This window comes from Phyllobates terribilis, unplaced genomic scaffold (genome assembly GCF_046119375.1).
Source record: "Phyllobates terribilis strain yellow unplaced genomic scaffold, ASM4611937v1 Scaffold_1__5_contigs__length_1240528914, whole genome shotgun sequence".
Taxonomy (NCBI): Eukaryota; Metazoa; Chordata; class Amphibia; order Anura; family Dendrobatidae; genus Phyllobates; species Phyllobates terribilis.
In genome coordinates this window covers 214,742,739-214,758,423 of record NW_027362761.1, presented here as the reverse complement: position 1 = coordinate 214,758,423, position 15,685 = coordinate 214,742,739, and the positions used below count along the sequence as shown (strand labels likewise).

The window sequence follows — 15,685 nt, the reverse complement described above, 5'->3', positions numbered from 1 at the left end:
GTATTCATGCTCATATACTGTTTGGTTTTTGCTAAATATGGTATATTGTTAAACTTCTTAACTTTGGCCTCATTTGTCCAAAGGACATTGTTCCAGTGTTTTTTGTGCTTTGTTCAGATGCAATTTTGCATGACGTCATGCTCTTTTTCCTGACAAGGCTTTCTCCTGAAACCTTTCCAAATAAGCCATACTTGTTCAGTCTTTTTCTAATTTAACTGTTATTAACTTGAATGTTTAACATGCTAACTGAGGCCTTTAGAGTCTGAGCTGTAGGTCCTAGGTTTTGTTTTGCAATTTCTCTGATCATTGCATGGTTTGATATGGGGTGGATTTGCTGACATATCCACTCTTGGAAAGATTGTCAACTGTCATGAATGTTTTCTACCTATAAATATTCATCCTCATTTTAGAATGATGGAGCTGAAATTGTTTTTAAATTGACTTAAACCCTTCCCAGATTGATAGGCAGCAACAAATATTTCGCTACGTTATTTGTTAAGCAACGGAGAGCTGGCTGTCAATCAGCTTGACATTGGCAGTGATGCCTTATCTCCAGAGCAGAGAGGAATATTAGAAGTTGCTCTGTTGATGTGACATCAGCAGAAGTCACTGAATTGCTAGCAGGAGTAGTCCATGACCACTCTGAACTGGTAGAGATCGGCACCCGGTAGAACAGGAAGGTAGTTGGCAACAACTTACCTGTAAGTTCTTAGCCCCGTAGGGAAAAATAAGCAAAATCTCGGATAAACCCTTAACTTTTCATATACTGCTTTTACATTTTATCCTAGTTTTTATTAAATAATGATACGGTATAATTTGTTATGTGTTGTAGTGCATCTGAGATTGTATTTAAGTGACTTTAAGATCCAATGAAAACCAGATTTTTTTTAAACATCATGATGCATAAAACCATAGAATTTAAAAAGGGTGGACTTAGTTTTTTCTAATGTGGACTTAGTTTTTTCTAATGATCCTATCTATTTTATTTATTACATGTATTAATGACTAACTGCTTCCAAATTCTTATTTACACATTTTCTAATTCACAGGAAACGATTTTCAATATTTGTCACACTAAGCATATTAGCCATTGTAATTGGAGCTTTTATAGCAGCCAGGTAAGATGTTGTCATCCATATTTTTAACTATATCTGTTCTGTATACAGCTTTCTTGTTTGTGAAAGATCATCATTAATAAGTCATCCATACATGTTTCACTAAGGTGTTTTTTTTTTTTTCTTCATTCAGTTTTCTTGTGCTTGATTTATTCAGTTTTTTTTACCATTACGTTTAATTTTTCTACTAAATGTTCTCATTGAAATTAGTAGCTTTATATTCTTTGCTAATAGTGAATGAATTCACACAGACTTGTCTAGCAACACTTTAAAATCCATTAACATACCGTATTTTTCGGACTATAAGATGCACCAGACCATAAGACGCACCTAGGTTTTAGAGGAGGAAAATAAAAATTTAAGCAAAAAATGTGGTCATGATGATGCACTTTTAAGGGGCAGGGGGTCTTCTGCTGACACTGGTATAGGGGTAATGTCCCCCAATTCTGACAATATCCCCCATCCTGGTATATATTCCGCCCTCCTTCCTTTTATACATGGTCCCCATCTCCATCCTGGTATGCCTGGCATCCCTCCATCCTGGTATGCATGGCACCCCTCATCCTTATCCTGGTATGCATGGCACCCCTCATACCTATCCTCATATGCATGACACCCCTCATCCCTGTCCTGGTATGCATGGTACCCCTCATCCCTGTCCTGGTATGCATGGCTCCCCTCATCCCTGTCCTGGTATGCATGGCACCCCTCATCCCTATCCTGGTATGCATGGCACCCCTAATCCCTGTCCTGGTATGCATGGCACCCCTAATCCCTGTCCTGGTATGCATGGCACCCCTAATCCCTGTCCTGGTATGCATGGCACCCCTAATCTCTGTCCTAGTATGCATGGTCCCCCTAATCCCCATCATGCTGCACATTAAAAAAAAAAAATAAACACTCCTACTCACCTTTCTTCTCTCCTCCAGCGCTGCGTCCTGTCTTCCTGCACTGATCTCTCCATGTGAGCCGCGCATGACGTCACTGCCATGCGCGGCTCACAAGGAGAGATCAGCTGCCGGAAGTCACTGCTCCCCACACCGGGACTGTGTGCGCGGGGAGCAGTGACTTCACTCTCCTTCATAGCCGGCACACAGCGGAGCCGCGCTGCGGCTGCTGTTGCTGCCGGCTATCTCCTGTGCCCGTTCATTAAAGGGCATGAATATTCACCCCCTCCCCACGCCCATGGGCATGGAGAGAGGTTGAATATTCATGCCCTTTAACAGCGGGCACAGGAGATAGCCGGCAGCAGCAGGAGCCACAGCGCGGCTTCACTGTATACCGCTATTAAGGAGCATGAACATTCAGTGCTCCCCACGCCCCATGGGCGTGGGGAGCAGTAAATATTCATTTTCTTTAGCAGCGGGGACAGTGTAGGCTGCAGCGGGCGGCTGCTGCCCCCTGTGCCCTGCTCCTCCACCGATACCGCTCCCCCCACACCCCACATAAATATACACCCCCCCCCCAACATTCGGACTATAAGATGCACCCTCCATTTTCCTCCAAAATTTTGGAGGAAAAAAGTGCGTCTTATAGTCCGAAAAATACGGTACATTTAAAGAAATGAGAAATATCCTGAAATGCTTTATCGCTATTAAATGTAATTATTTTTGTGTTTTAAAACCTTAATATACTTACTGTAATACAATATAACTTAAGTATGTGAAAACAAATATAATCCAAGGAAAATCTCACATAATCATACAAAAGTTAAACATAAAATTACAGTAATATGCTACATGATTAAAACCCACCCACCATCCAAAACCTCTCCACCTCCCTAATTAGGAAAGGTAGAGAGAGAGAGGGGAAAAGATATTACATTTTCATTTTCTTTCTACCCTGTACTATTCCACAGACCCATTGTAGTCAAGTTTCTTTCTACGCTGATTACATTTATCTCATTAACATTGGTTGAACTTAATTAAAAAGATCAATCAGATGTTAATGGACAAGAATTTTACATCCATTTCTGTGCTATCGCTGATCTTGCAATAGAGTTTTATTACAACCCAACAAAGTTGGGACGCTGTGTAAAATGTAAAGAATAGAAGAATGCAATGATTTGTGAATCTGATATAGCCATATTCTATTCACAACAGAACACATAGCAGAAGTTGAAAGTTAGACATTTTTCAATTCCAATTGAAAAAATTACTAATTTAGAAACTGATGACAGCAACACATCTCAAAAAAGTTGTGAAAGGGTTAACAAACGGCTGGGGTTAACAAAAGTCACTTGACTGTATGAAAAGAGCATGTTCCAGAGGCAGGGTCTCTCAGGAGCAAAGATGGTCAGAGGTTCATCAATTTGTGAACAACTGCTTCTAACAATTGTGGAACAATTTCAGAAAAATGTTCCTCTACAAAAAATTACGAAGACTTTGAATATTCCACCATCCACAGTACATAATATCATCAAAAGATTCAGAGATTCTGGGGAACTCAATTTGCACAAGGAACAAGGCCAATGGTGGCCGTAGGTGGTATTGCATTCTAAACTTGCATGATTCAGTCCTACAAATCACTGCATGGGCTCAGGAATACTTCCAAAAATCATTGTCTGTGAACACAGTTTGCTGTACAATCCACAAATACAAGGTAAAGCCATATACCAACACAATCCAGAAATGATGTCATCTTCTCTGGGCCAAAGCTCATTTAAAATGGACTGAGGCAAAGTTAAAAAAAATGTTCTGTGATCAGATGAATAATAATGTGAAATTCTTTATAGAAACCACAATTGCCATGTCCTGGGACTCAAAAGGTGAGGGACCATCCAGCTTGTCATCACTGCACAGTACAAAAGCCTTCATCTCTGATGGCACAGGGTTCCTTAGTGCCTATGGCATGGGCAGCTTACACATCTTGAAAGGCACGTTCAACAGTGAACGTTAATTAGAGTATTTAGAACAACATATGCTCCCATCTAGACAGTGTCATTTTCAGGGAAGGCCTTGCATATTTCAGCAAAACAATGCGAATCCACATCATGCATCCATCACAACAGCTTGGTTTTGCAGAAGAAGAGTTCGGATGATGAACTGGCTTCAGTTCAGACCTTTCGCCAATAGAAAACATGTGGCGCTTTATGAAATGAAAAATCTGGCAAAGAAGACCCAGGACAGTTGAACAGCTAGAATCTTACATCAGACAAGAACAAGACAATATTCCTCTCTCAAAACTCCAGCAGTTGGTCTCTTCGCTTCCCATACATTTGCAGGCTGTTGAAAAAAGAAGAGGGGATGCTAAACCCAACAATTTTGAGATGTGTTGCCACCTATTTCTAAATGAGTTTTTTTTCTTTTAAATGAAATGGAAAAATGTCTATCTTTCAACTCATGATCTTTGTTCTGTGTTCTGTTGTTAATAAAATATGGCTATAGGAGGTTTCCCATTCAGTGCATTCTTGTTTTCTTTACATTTTACACAGTACGCCAACTTTTTTTTTTTTTTAAGTTGAGGTTGTATTATTTATTTAATTTCCCCAAAACTTGAAAAAATCCCAAAATACACCCTGATTTATCATGGAAGTATTGCATTTAATTATAAATTAGTTGATAGTTGTTCTTTTATTCATTGTAGTTTCTATTTTTAAAGAATATCACGCTGCAGAGCTGGATCTGTTGTATGATGGAAATCACTGAACCAGATGGACATCTTTGACTTGCAATGAGATGCATCAGGTTCAGTCATGGTTTCTGATGTTTAATAGGAAAAATATTGCTGCATACAGCTCCATGTTATGAAATTGTTAAATCTGACGTAATTTGCAACAGAGCCTCTAGACTCAATTATACCAGCTCTCTGGCACAGAAGTGTTGAAAGATGTTTCATATAAGTTCTGTAGTTAAGGGGCACCTTAAGGGCTTGTGCACACTGGTGTATTACAGTTCCATTTTGCATCGGTATAATAAAACTATTGTAGAGGTACATAGCGTTGCTTATAAGGCAAAATATCTTTGTATATTTCATCATGGGATAAGCTCGCTCCTTATGCAGTGGGAGCTGGATGTAATATACAGAAGGAACCTTGCAGCAATGGCTGGGAGCAGAGATTAAATATTTAGGATAGGCGTAGTGTAATCTCCTAGATGCTGCACAAAATATTAATTGACACTTTTTTAAACTCTTGATATATTTTTTATTTATTTTACTCACACTTATAGCTATATTAATTCCACAGTGCTTTACAGACATTATTGGCACTGTCACCATTTGAGCTCACAATCTAGATTCCCTATCAGTATGTGTTTGTAGTTTGGGTAGAAACTGGAGAACCTGGAGGAAACCCACACAAACACAGGGAGAACATACAAACTCCTTGCAGATGTTGTTCCTGGTGAGATTTGAACCCAGGACCCCAGCACTGCAAGGCTGCAGTGCTAACCACTGAGCCACTGTGCTGCCCTGATATATGATGATATGCAGTTAGACCTATTAAACTTCCACAAGTCTTGTGATCTCCATGTAGTACAATTGCAACATTTGTGCAAATGCTTGAAAAAAAAAATGACTTGCAGCTCAATAGACGATTGTTAGTTTATAGACAGTGTTAAAAACCTTAAGGCTGTGTGCCCACGTAGCATTTTTCAAGCGTATATGCTGCGGAATTTCCGCAGCGTAAACGCTTGAAAAACGCATGTATATCCGCACCCCATGGTCCCCAATGGGATTCCGCAAGTTCTATGCACATGCTGCGGTTTTTTCCGCAGCGTTTATGCCGCGTTCAAAAATCCGCAGCATGTCATTTAATTTTGCGTTTCCGCAAGCGGAATTGCCTTTGTCCAATGCATAAAAAACGCAAGGCAATTCCGCATGTGGAAAACGCGTGATAAACGCGCGAAAAATGCGCGATAAACGCGTGCGGAATTCCGCATGCGTTTTACCGGGAGAGGACTTGCATTTATGCAGCAGAAATTTTCTGCTTCATAAATGCAACGTGGGCACATAGCCTAAGGCCACGGCCCCACAATAAGGCTGCGTGCCCACGTAGCGTTTTTCAAGCGTATATGCTGCGGAATTTCCGCAGCGTAAACGCTTGAAAAACGCATGTATATCCGCACCCCATGGTCCCCAATGGCATTCCGCAATGTCAATGCCCATGCTGCGGATTTTTCCGCAGCGTATATGCTGCGGTCAAAAATCCGCAGCATGTTCATTAATTTTGCGGAAGCGCAGCGGAATCAATGTGCGGATGGTACCCAAGTCTGGATGAGAGGAGACTCTCATCCAGACCTGGGTACCAAAGAAAAAGGAAAAAAAAGAATAAAATAAAGTTTATACTTATCTTCTGATGTTTTCCCTCCGTCGCGCTGTTGTCTGAAGGACCTGCCACGTCATTGAGTCATGTGACCCACCACATGACTCAATGACGTCACCGCAGGTCCTGCACACAACAGCGTGAGCCGCTCAAGACTCCGGACGGGGCAGAGAATGCATCGGAAGGTGAGTATAAAGTTTATTTTTTTAATTTTTACCATTCTGAACAAGTTGTCAAGCACTTTTCCAAGTGATGCTTGGAGAAGTGCTTGAAAACCCGCATGCGGAAATGCATGCAAAGACGCCTCACAAACGCTTCTACCTGGCGGGAAAACCGCATGTAATATCCGCATGCGATTTTCCCGCCAGGGAGAAGCGTAAAAAATATGCTTCAGGTCCGCAACGTGGGCACATAGCCTCAGTATTCGGTCAGTATTTTTTTTAAGGAGTGGGAGCCAAAACCAGGAGTGTGTGATAAATGCATAATTGATGCACTTGATTCTATTATACCTTTTCTCTGATTGTTCATCACCTGGTTTTGGCTCCCACTACTGAGAAAAAATACTGACCGAATACTGACCAAATACTGATAGTGGGGCCATGGCCTAAGACTGACACCATACAGGTGTATTAAATAACACTTGGTCTGTTGATGAGATATACCTTTAGAGCACCACTCCATGTTTTTTATGTTTCAGCGCAGGAGGGGTGCATTTAATTTAAGTTCCCTGACCCTAGTGTTATTGTTACCAGCTGCCGTCTTCAGCTCTTCCTGGCGCCGCTCCAGTCCCGCGCTGTCATCTTGTGACCGGTAGTCAGAGGTAACAGTCACAAGCTCTCAGTGTAAGTTTATGAGAGCATAAACTTACATTGAGTTGTAACTTCCAGATCGCTCCAGCAAACACTGGAGAGATCTGGCAGGTCACAACCTGCAGAAGGTGGAACGGAGCAATGCGGTAGCAGATCAAGATGGCAACACTTAAAAAAAATAAAAAAAAATTGATGATGATATGATGACTAGTGTTGAGCACAAGTGCTCACTACTCGAGTTTGCATCGGGTCCTCGGTTATGCACCGAGTATCACGGGTGCTCAAATGACATTCTTGAGTCTCCGCCCCGCTTGTTTCGCGGCTGTTAGACAGCCAAAACAAATGCGGGGATTGCCTGCCATACATGGGCAATCCCTGCATATTTCTTTGGGATGTCTAACAGCTGCAAAACATGGAAGGCAGGGATACGAGCATGTCACTCGAGCACCCACGATACTCGGTGCATACCTAAGCACCCCGATGCAAGCGAGTAGTGAGCACTTGTGCTCAATACTAATGATGACTTATTCAATATGACAACCTAATGTTATCAAATTCTTTGTAGTACATTTGGATTCAAAATCCTCACTATACCCTTTGATAAAATCCTTGAGGAGTGTAGTTTCCAAAATGGGGTCTGTTATGGGGTTTCTGCTGTTTAGGCACCATAGGGGCCCTGCAAATGCAACATGGTGCCCGCCGTCTTTCTCTGCCAAATCTGTGTTCCAGAATTTAAATATTGCACCTTCCTCTCCGAGTCCTGTCGTTTGTCCAAACAGAACTTTTTGACTATATGTGGGGTATCATCGCACTCATAAGAAAGTGGGTAACAAACTGTGAGGTCCACTTTTTGGTTTTACCTCTTGCAAAAGTGAGAAATTTGGGGCTAAAGCAAGATTTTAGAGGTAAAATATAAATGATTATTTTTTCATTACACTTTGCATTAATTCCGGTGTAGCAACTGAAGGGTTAAAAAATTTCCCGACAATAGTTATAAAGTATTTGAGGGGTGCAGTTTTTAAAATGGTATCTCTTTTGGAGAGTTTCCAATATATAGGCCCCTCAAAGTCCACTCTCCCAGTGGGTCATGGCACCCACAATCCATGACAATAAAATCTGCACTAAATTATGGCACTCCTTCTCTTCTGTGTTTTGCACTGTGCCTCAAAAATAATTCTCAATTACATGTAGGGTATTGGTGTACTCAGGAGTAATTGTACAACAAACTGAGAGGTCCATTTTTTCCTATTAGCCCTTATAAAAATTAAACATTTGGGGCTAAAACAACATTTTAGTGGTAAAAATGTAATTATTCTTTCTTCACCGCCCAATGGTATAAAATTCTGTGAGGCACATGTGGTGTCAACATGCTCAACGCACCCCTAGATGAATTAATTGAGAGGTGTAGTTTGTAAAATGACATCACTTATGGGGGGTTTCTGCTGTTCTGACACCTCAGGGTCTCTGCTAATGTGATATGGCACCCTCAAACTATTCCAGCAAAATCTGAACTCCAATATGGTGCTTCTTCCCTTTTGAGCTTTGTACTATGCCTCAAAAGTAGTTTCCGATCACATAAGGGGTATCGGTGTACTCAGGAGAAATTGCACAACAAATTGTATGGTCCATTTTACTTTGTTACCCCTGTGAAAATGAAAAATATGGGGCAAAACCAACATTACCAAAAATTTATTTTTTCACAGTTTAACGTTATAAACTTCTGTGAAGCACCTGGGGGTTCAAGGTGCTCACCGCACTTCTAGATACATTCCTTGAGAAGTCTAGTTTCTAAAATGGGGTCACTTGTGGGGTGTTTCTAATGTTTAGGCACATCGGGGGCTCTCCAAACGTGACATGGTGTCCGCTAATGATTCCAGCTAATTTTGCGTTCAAAAAGTCAAATGACGCTCCTTCTCTTCCGAGCACTGCTGTGCACCCAAACAGTGGTTTTCCCACACATATGGGGTATCATTGTACTCAGGAGAAATTGCACAACAAATTTTATGGTCCATTTTCTCCTGTTACCCTTGCAAAAATGCAAAATTTGGGGCTAAAAGAACTATGGGAATTTTTTTTTTCCACAGCTCAACGTTATAAACTTCTGTGACGCACCTGGGAATTGAAGGTGCTCACCACACATTTAGATACATTCCTTGAAGGGTCTAGTTTCTAAAATGGGTTCACTTGTGGGGGGTTTGCACTGTTTAGGCACATCAGGGGCTCTCTAAATGCGACATGGCATCCACTCTCGATTCCAGCCATTTTTGAGTTCAAAAAGTCAAGCGGTGCTGCTTCCCTTCCAAGCCCTGCCGTGTGCTCAAATAGTAGTTTTCCCCTTGTGTGGGTTATTGGCTTACTCAGGAGAAATTGCACGACAAATTTTTGTGAAAAAAAAGTTAAATGTTCATTTTTTTTCTTCCACATTTCATTAAGCACAAGAAGGGTTAATAAACTTCTTTAATGTGGTTTTAAGGACTTTGAGGGGTGCAGTTTTTAGAATGGTGTCACTTTTGGATATTTTCTGTCATATAGGCCCCTCAAAGTCACTTCAACTGTGATGTGGTCCCTAAAAAAAAGTTTTGGTAAATTTTGTTGAAAAAATTTGAAATTGCTGATCAGTTTTGATTTCTTCTTTCTCCAAAAAAAAAAAGGTTTAAAAAATGATGCAGATCTAAAGTAGACATATGGTAAATGTTATTTATTAATTATTTTGTGTGGTATAACCATCTGATTTAAGGGCATAAAAATTTAAAGTTTGAAAATTGCGATATTTTCATAAATATATGCAAATCAACCAAATCGACCAAAATTTACCACTAACACGAATTACAATATGTCACGAAAAAACATCTCAGAATCACTGGAACTGTTGAAACGTTCCAGAGTTATTACCACATAAAGTGACACCGGTCAGATTTCAAAAATTTGGCCTGGTCATTAAGGTCAAAATTGGCTCCATCACCAAGGGGTTAATGAGCTTCAAGTTGTTTGTTTTTGCTGTGTTCACAAAATATTGGTTGTAGCACCCAAGTGGTTTGACAAAGGGAGGGGGTCACCTCATCACCCATTCCTGAGGACATGATTGGAAAGTGCTGATGAATCATCAGGGCATCATAAAGTCACTACGTCTGCCATTTTAGCACTCTTATTAAAGGGGTTTTCCCACGAACAAAAGTTAAAAAAATTGTCTGTGTCTGACCGTGTACGGAACATACCACATCTCCTGGGCAGGGGAGGAAGCAAAAGAGTATACGGACATTACAGCAGGAGAGGAAGCAAAAGAGTATACAGACATTACAGCATGAGATCGCAGAGGATTCATTTTGTGAGGTAAAACATTTCACTGCCTGTTTTTAAACAATATTTTACCTCACAAAATGAATCCTCTGTGATCCCTAGCAGTAATGTCTGTGTCGTCTTTTGCTTCCTCCCCTGCCCAGGAGATGTGGTATGTTCCGTACACGGTCAGACACAGACAATTTTTAAAATGAACTTTTGGTCATGGGAAAACCCCTTTTAGCCTAGTCCCAATTTACCAGGTTATTTCCTATCCCGAATATAGGCAATAACTTGCTAAATGTCTAGGGGCCACACGGCTGTGGACAGCTGCCAATCTGAAAACAGGTTTTAAAGTGCTTCATTTGAATGGACTGGTGGCCAAGCATGCAAGCCACAACTCTATTGATTGTCTATAGAACATATTCACCTTTCCTTTCATTGTCTGCTTCACCATAGAAATTGAATAGAGCAGGCGTGTGCAGCCATCATGGAATTCACACAAGGAACTTCAGAGACCCCCATCTCTGGATCAAGGTGATACCACAGCTATCATCAACTTATCCTGTGATAACATGTAGTGGATTTAAAAAAATAATTATATAAATAAATAAAAAAACACAGCCAATACGAAAACTTAAAAAGAACCTTTTGCCATGTCTGCAACATACTGAATTATTGTCACGTTTAATGAATACGTTCTGTCAGTCACAGTGCGACATAGTTCAGTCACGTTTACTAAACACGGTCAGTCAGAGTGTGATGTACTTCTGTCACATTCAGTGAACACGTTCTGTCAGTCACAATGTGACGTACTTCTGTCACGTTTACTGAACACGTTCTGCCAGTCACAGCGCGCTGAACAGATACTTATTTACTGCACGTTATCACGATTTACGCTTCCTGTCTTCCAATGGGTCGTAAGCGAAAATACGCCACTGAGGATGACAGAAAAGCAGCAGAAGCAGCAAGGAAACGACAACGTCGAGAGCAACTGACACCACAACAAACTGCTGCCACACAAGCCCAGAATGCGAAATCTCACAGAAAACGTCGGCAACAGGAGACACCACAACACACTGCCTCCAAACAAGCCCAGGATGCAGAATCTCACAGACAACATCGGGAATGGGAGACCACGCAACACACTGCCGCTAGGCAGGAACACGATGCGGAATCCCATAGACAATGTCGGGTGAATGAATCTCCAGAATCCAGGGCAAACAGACAACAATATGATCGCCAAATTTATAAAAAACGAATGCTCTACCAACTACGGCAAACCCAGCAGAATATTCAACAACTTGCACGTTACGTAACAGACAATGAAGCTATAATTATTCAACACTACTGTGGGAATATGAATGCAGTTTGTTCTAAATGCGACTCTCCGAATTTCATTGATGAAAAACCATCTGACAATCAGTTTACTCAATGCTGCCAAAAAGGAAAAGTTATGCTACCGAGATGTCACTACTCAGATCCATTTGAGCAGTTGATGAAAGGAACGCATGAACACAGTAGAAATTTTATGGAAAATATCAGAAGTATCAACAGTTCTCATGCGTTTTCTTCATGAGGGAGCCATACATACCAGGATATGGAAATTTAACAGTAGCTGCTGCATTTCCCACCCTAGGCTTATACTCAAGTCAATAAATTTTCCCGTTTTTTTGTTGTAAAATTAGGGGTCTTGGCTTATACTCAGGTCACCGCGCACAGACAGCATATGACCCCCGGCTGCAGCTGGCTCTTGCTTCCGCTTATGTCACCACTATTTGCGGCTGCAGCCAAGGGGTCTCCTGTTTCGCGTTCCACGGTGAGTGATGGGCTGTAGGCGGGGTTATCCCCCATCCCGTCACACCCGGCATCCACCACACGCGCATTCATTGACAGAGCGCGCGGTGGATGCTGGATGTGACACAATGGGGGATAACCCCGCCCACAGCCCGTCATTCACCGTGGTACGCGGAACAGGAGACCCCTGGCTGCAGCCGCAAATAGTCGTGATGTAAGCGGATGCAAGAGCCGGCTGCAGCCGGGGGAATTACGTGCTGGCTGTGCGTGGTCAGCGATGTTGTCACAAGCAGTATTGACAACATGACGTAATTACAAAATTCATTAGGGGCCTGGGGGGGGATTCATTGGGGGGTTAATTTAAAGTAGTGCACAACCCATTTAAACACTGCTTCGCTGATTAGTCGCGCCCGGTCGGCCGCATACATATTCTAGAATACCCAATGCATTAGAATCGGGCCACCATCTAGTTAAAATATAATATTTATCCCTCATCCTGAAAGATTCAAGGAAATGCCAGAATTGCTACTTGTAGGTCACCTTGATCTATAAATTGAACAAAAGTCATTACTGAGTTATCTGTATTCTAAAAATGAACCAATAAAAACGAATATTACACCAAAAAAAACCAAGCCCCTGAACGGCTCCATCATCGGAAATATGAAAACGTTCTGACACTCATATAAAAAAAAGTGTTTTTTTTTTTATGTTGTAAAACAAATTGTTTTGTATACTCATTTTCTAAGTAGAAAATGTAACAAAAGAAATATAAATTTGGCATGTTCATTTATGACATTTTACCACACAGTAAAAACAAAATCCAGAAACTGTGGTAAATTTTAGGCCACAGGGATTTTTTTTTAATACCTTGCTTGGTAAATTTAATGGTACCATAAAAATTAAAAGTAATCCTGCAAAAAAACAACAACCTTCATTAGACATGTCACTGGCGAAATCAAAAAAGTTATGGCTTTTGGAAACTGTTGATAAAAAAAATGGAAAAAAAATGGCCATGACTTTTGAAAGGAGTTTATATCTTCAATGATGTATTAACAAGCCCATTTGAGCATTATGAACCTAGTGTTTAAAATGAGAATTTGTTTTTCAGTTTCGACCTTACTTTTAATTTGGAAGCATACACCATTGTGTTGATGAATGACTTATTCACAGCAGCCTATGGAGTTTACACCAAAGAAAAAATGAATCCCCAGGTAATTATTCTAATAAAAATAATCTATTTGTCTAAAACCACATGAATCCTCCAAAGCTGTAAGCAGCTTTCATCACAAACACACAAAGTGTTTGGCATATCTGTAGCGATGAGAGCCCGCTTAATTTATGGGGTCCATGCCTCCAGAAGCAAGAGCTGGGCATAAAGTATGGGCACTACAATGTATGGGCACTACACTGGCAAATTTAAAATTTTCACTCCCATGGTGTCAAAATCGTCACTGCACATGAAGATAAATTCCCAATGAGGTGTAATTTCCAAAATGGGGTCACTTGAGGGGGAATTGTGCTATTCCGGCAAATATGATGTGTGACTGGCAGCGGCAGGCTGATATTTGTAGGTTGGGAATGGCCCAATAAACATGGGCATTTCCAGCTTATTAATATCAGAACGAGATTTCATAGTTCACTCTCGTTCAATGGCAGGCACGAAAATTCTGAGAACGAGGCTCAATGGGGTTACTCACGGTCACCGTCAGGCAGGAGCGTGAGAATTTCCATGCCTGCTGCTGAACGAAAGTGAAATAGTTGTGACCCCACGTTATTTTTTTAGGGTTCCCCTATTTTGGTCCACGAGACCCGGCTGCTGTGAACTGAGGTGACGTCAGTAAGGTTATCTCAGTTCACAGAGGCTGGTTTTCAGGAGGGCAGCATTGCCGTGAACTTAGGTAACCTTACTGATGTCACCTCAGTTCACAGCAGCCGGGTTTCACGTAGTACAGCGTACATAAATGTATAAATGACGGTATGTGGGGGGAGTCTTTATTCAAATAAGGTATTTTTTTTCCTGTGTGTCTGTGTGTTTTTTTTTTTAACTATTCATTTACCGGGTTAGTAATGGGGGTGTCGGATAGATGCCGTCTAGTGTTGAGCGAATATGTTCTGTCCGAGTATGCTCAGGGCCGAGCTCCGAGTATTTACAGCTGTTCGGTGATCTGGTTGAATCGCTCCCGTGTGCATCATTTGCAACTATTTGACAGCTTTATTACATGTGAGGAATGTGTAAGAAATAAACATTCCTCACATGTATTAAAACTGTCAAACAGTTGCAAATCATGCACACGGGAGCGATTCAACCATATCACCGAGCAGCTATAAATACTCGGTGCTCGGCCCGAGCATACTCGACGAAAGGGTTAACAGAACATACTCGCTCAACACTAATGCCGTCCCATTACTAAACTCTGGGCTTGATGTCAGCGGACATTACACAGCTGACATCAATTCCAAACTATTACTCCGCTTGCCAAGGCACAAGGGCAAGCGGTAAGAGCCGGGCTTTACCTGCGCTTGTGAAAAAAATGGGGGGAGACCCCATGTCTTTTTTTTTTTTTATTATTATGGCTGTGATGGGGCCAGAAGTGTCCACACCGGAAAAGCTTGTTCATTGGCAAGCTTTGTTCGGGCTGGCGAATGCGAACAGTAACACGGACTTCCGTGAGAAGTCTGTGTTCGGAGTCCGTGCAATGACACTAGGTGTCTGGTACGGACCCCAAACATTACTGTTCGGGTTCACCCTTCCCTATAAGTGATGAGTTATAGAAGGGCATGCAAGTGGCAGCCACAGGCAAGCATGGTAACATCTGCCATGAGGCAGGTTGAGTATCTCGCTAGAGGCAGCAGAGTGCTGGATATTAGGAGGGGAAGTAGGACAGCAACTAAGACTTTCTTGTCTGAACTTGGCTTGAAAATCTGCCCAGCGCTTCCTTTATAACAGCGCTACCATCTTTTTTCCCTTGACATTCTCCTCACTCTTTGGTACAGGAGCAGAGCTTCCTTATCACTTACCCTCGAGCCAGCTCTGTTGTCAGGAATATGAAAGTGGAGAAAGGGAAACTTGCCTGCATTGCTCTGTTGCCGAGGAAGACCAAACCTTTGATATATCATGGCTAGTGTTGTCCTCAGGAGCCTCCATGCTACCATAAAAGCGGACTATAAGACGCACCACCGTTTTCTTAAAAAACATTTTTTCCTATTTTCCTCCACAAAATTTTGGGTGTGTCTTATAGTCCGCAAAATTTGGTATATGAGTGGTCGTAACCATGGATACCTAAGCTACTGCAATGGCCTGCATATGGGGCAAGCTAATCAGAAGAACTATACTGCATTTCTAATTGAAGATATTTGCTAAAATATTATTATTATTATTATTATTATTACTACACCTACTACATATTGGGAAAGGATATTGGAGA

General features: G+C 41.4%; 1 protein-coding gene across 3 annotated transcripts in view; it reads left to right on the top strand.

The window, feature by feature from the left end:
- The window catches only part of SLC35D2 (solute carrier family 35 member D2), a 135,062-nt gene that overhangs the window by 67,876 nt on the left and 51,501 nt on the right, over positions 1-15,685 (top strand). For all 3 annotated transcript variants that reach the window (XM_073670983.1, XM_073670982.1, XM_073670985.1), the window contains 2 exons: positions 1,050-1,118; positions 13,369-13,471. In XM_073670983.1, the coding sequence (XP_073527084.1) occupies positions 1,050-1,118; positions 13,369-13,471 (172 nt within the window). The remainder of the gene's footprint in view (positions 1-1,049; positions 1,119-13,368; positions 13,472-15,685) is intronic.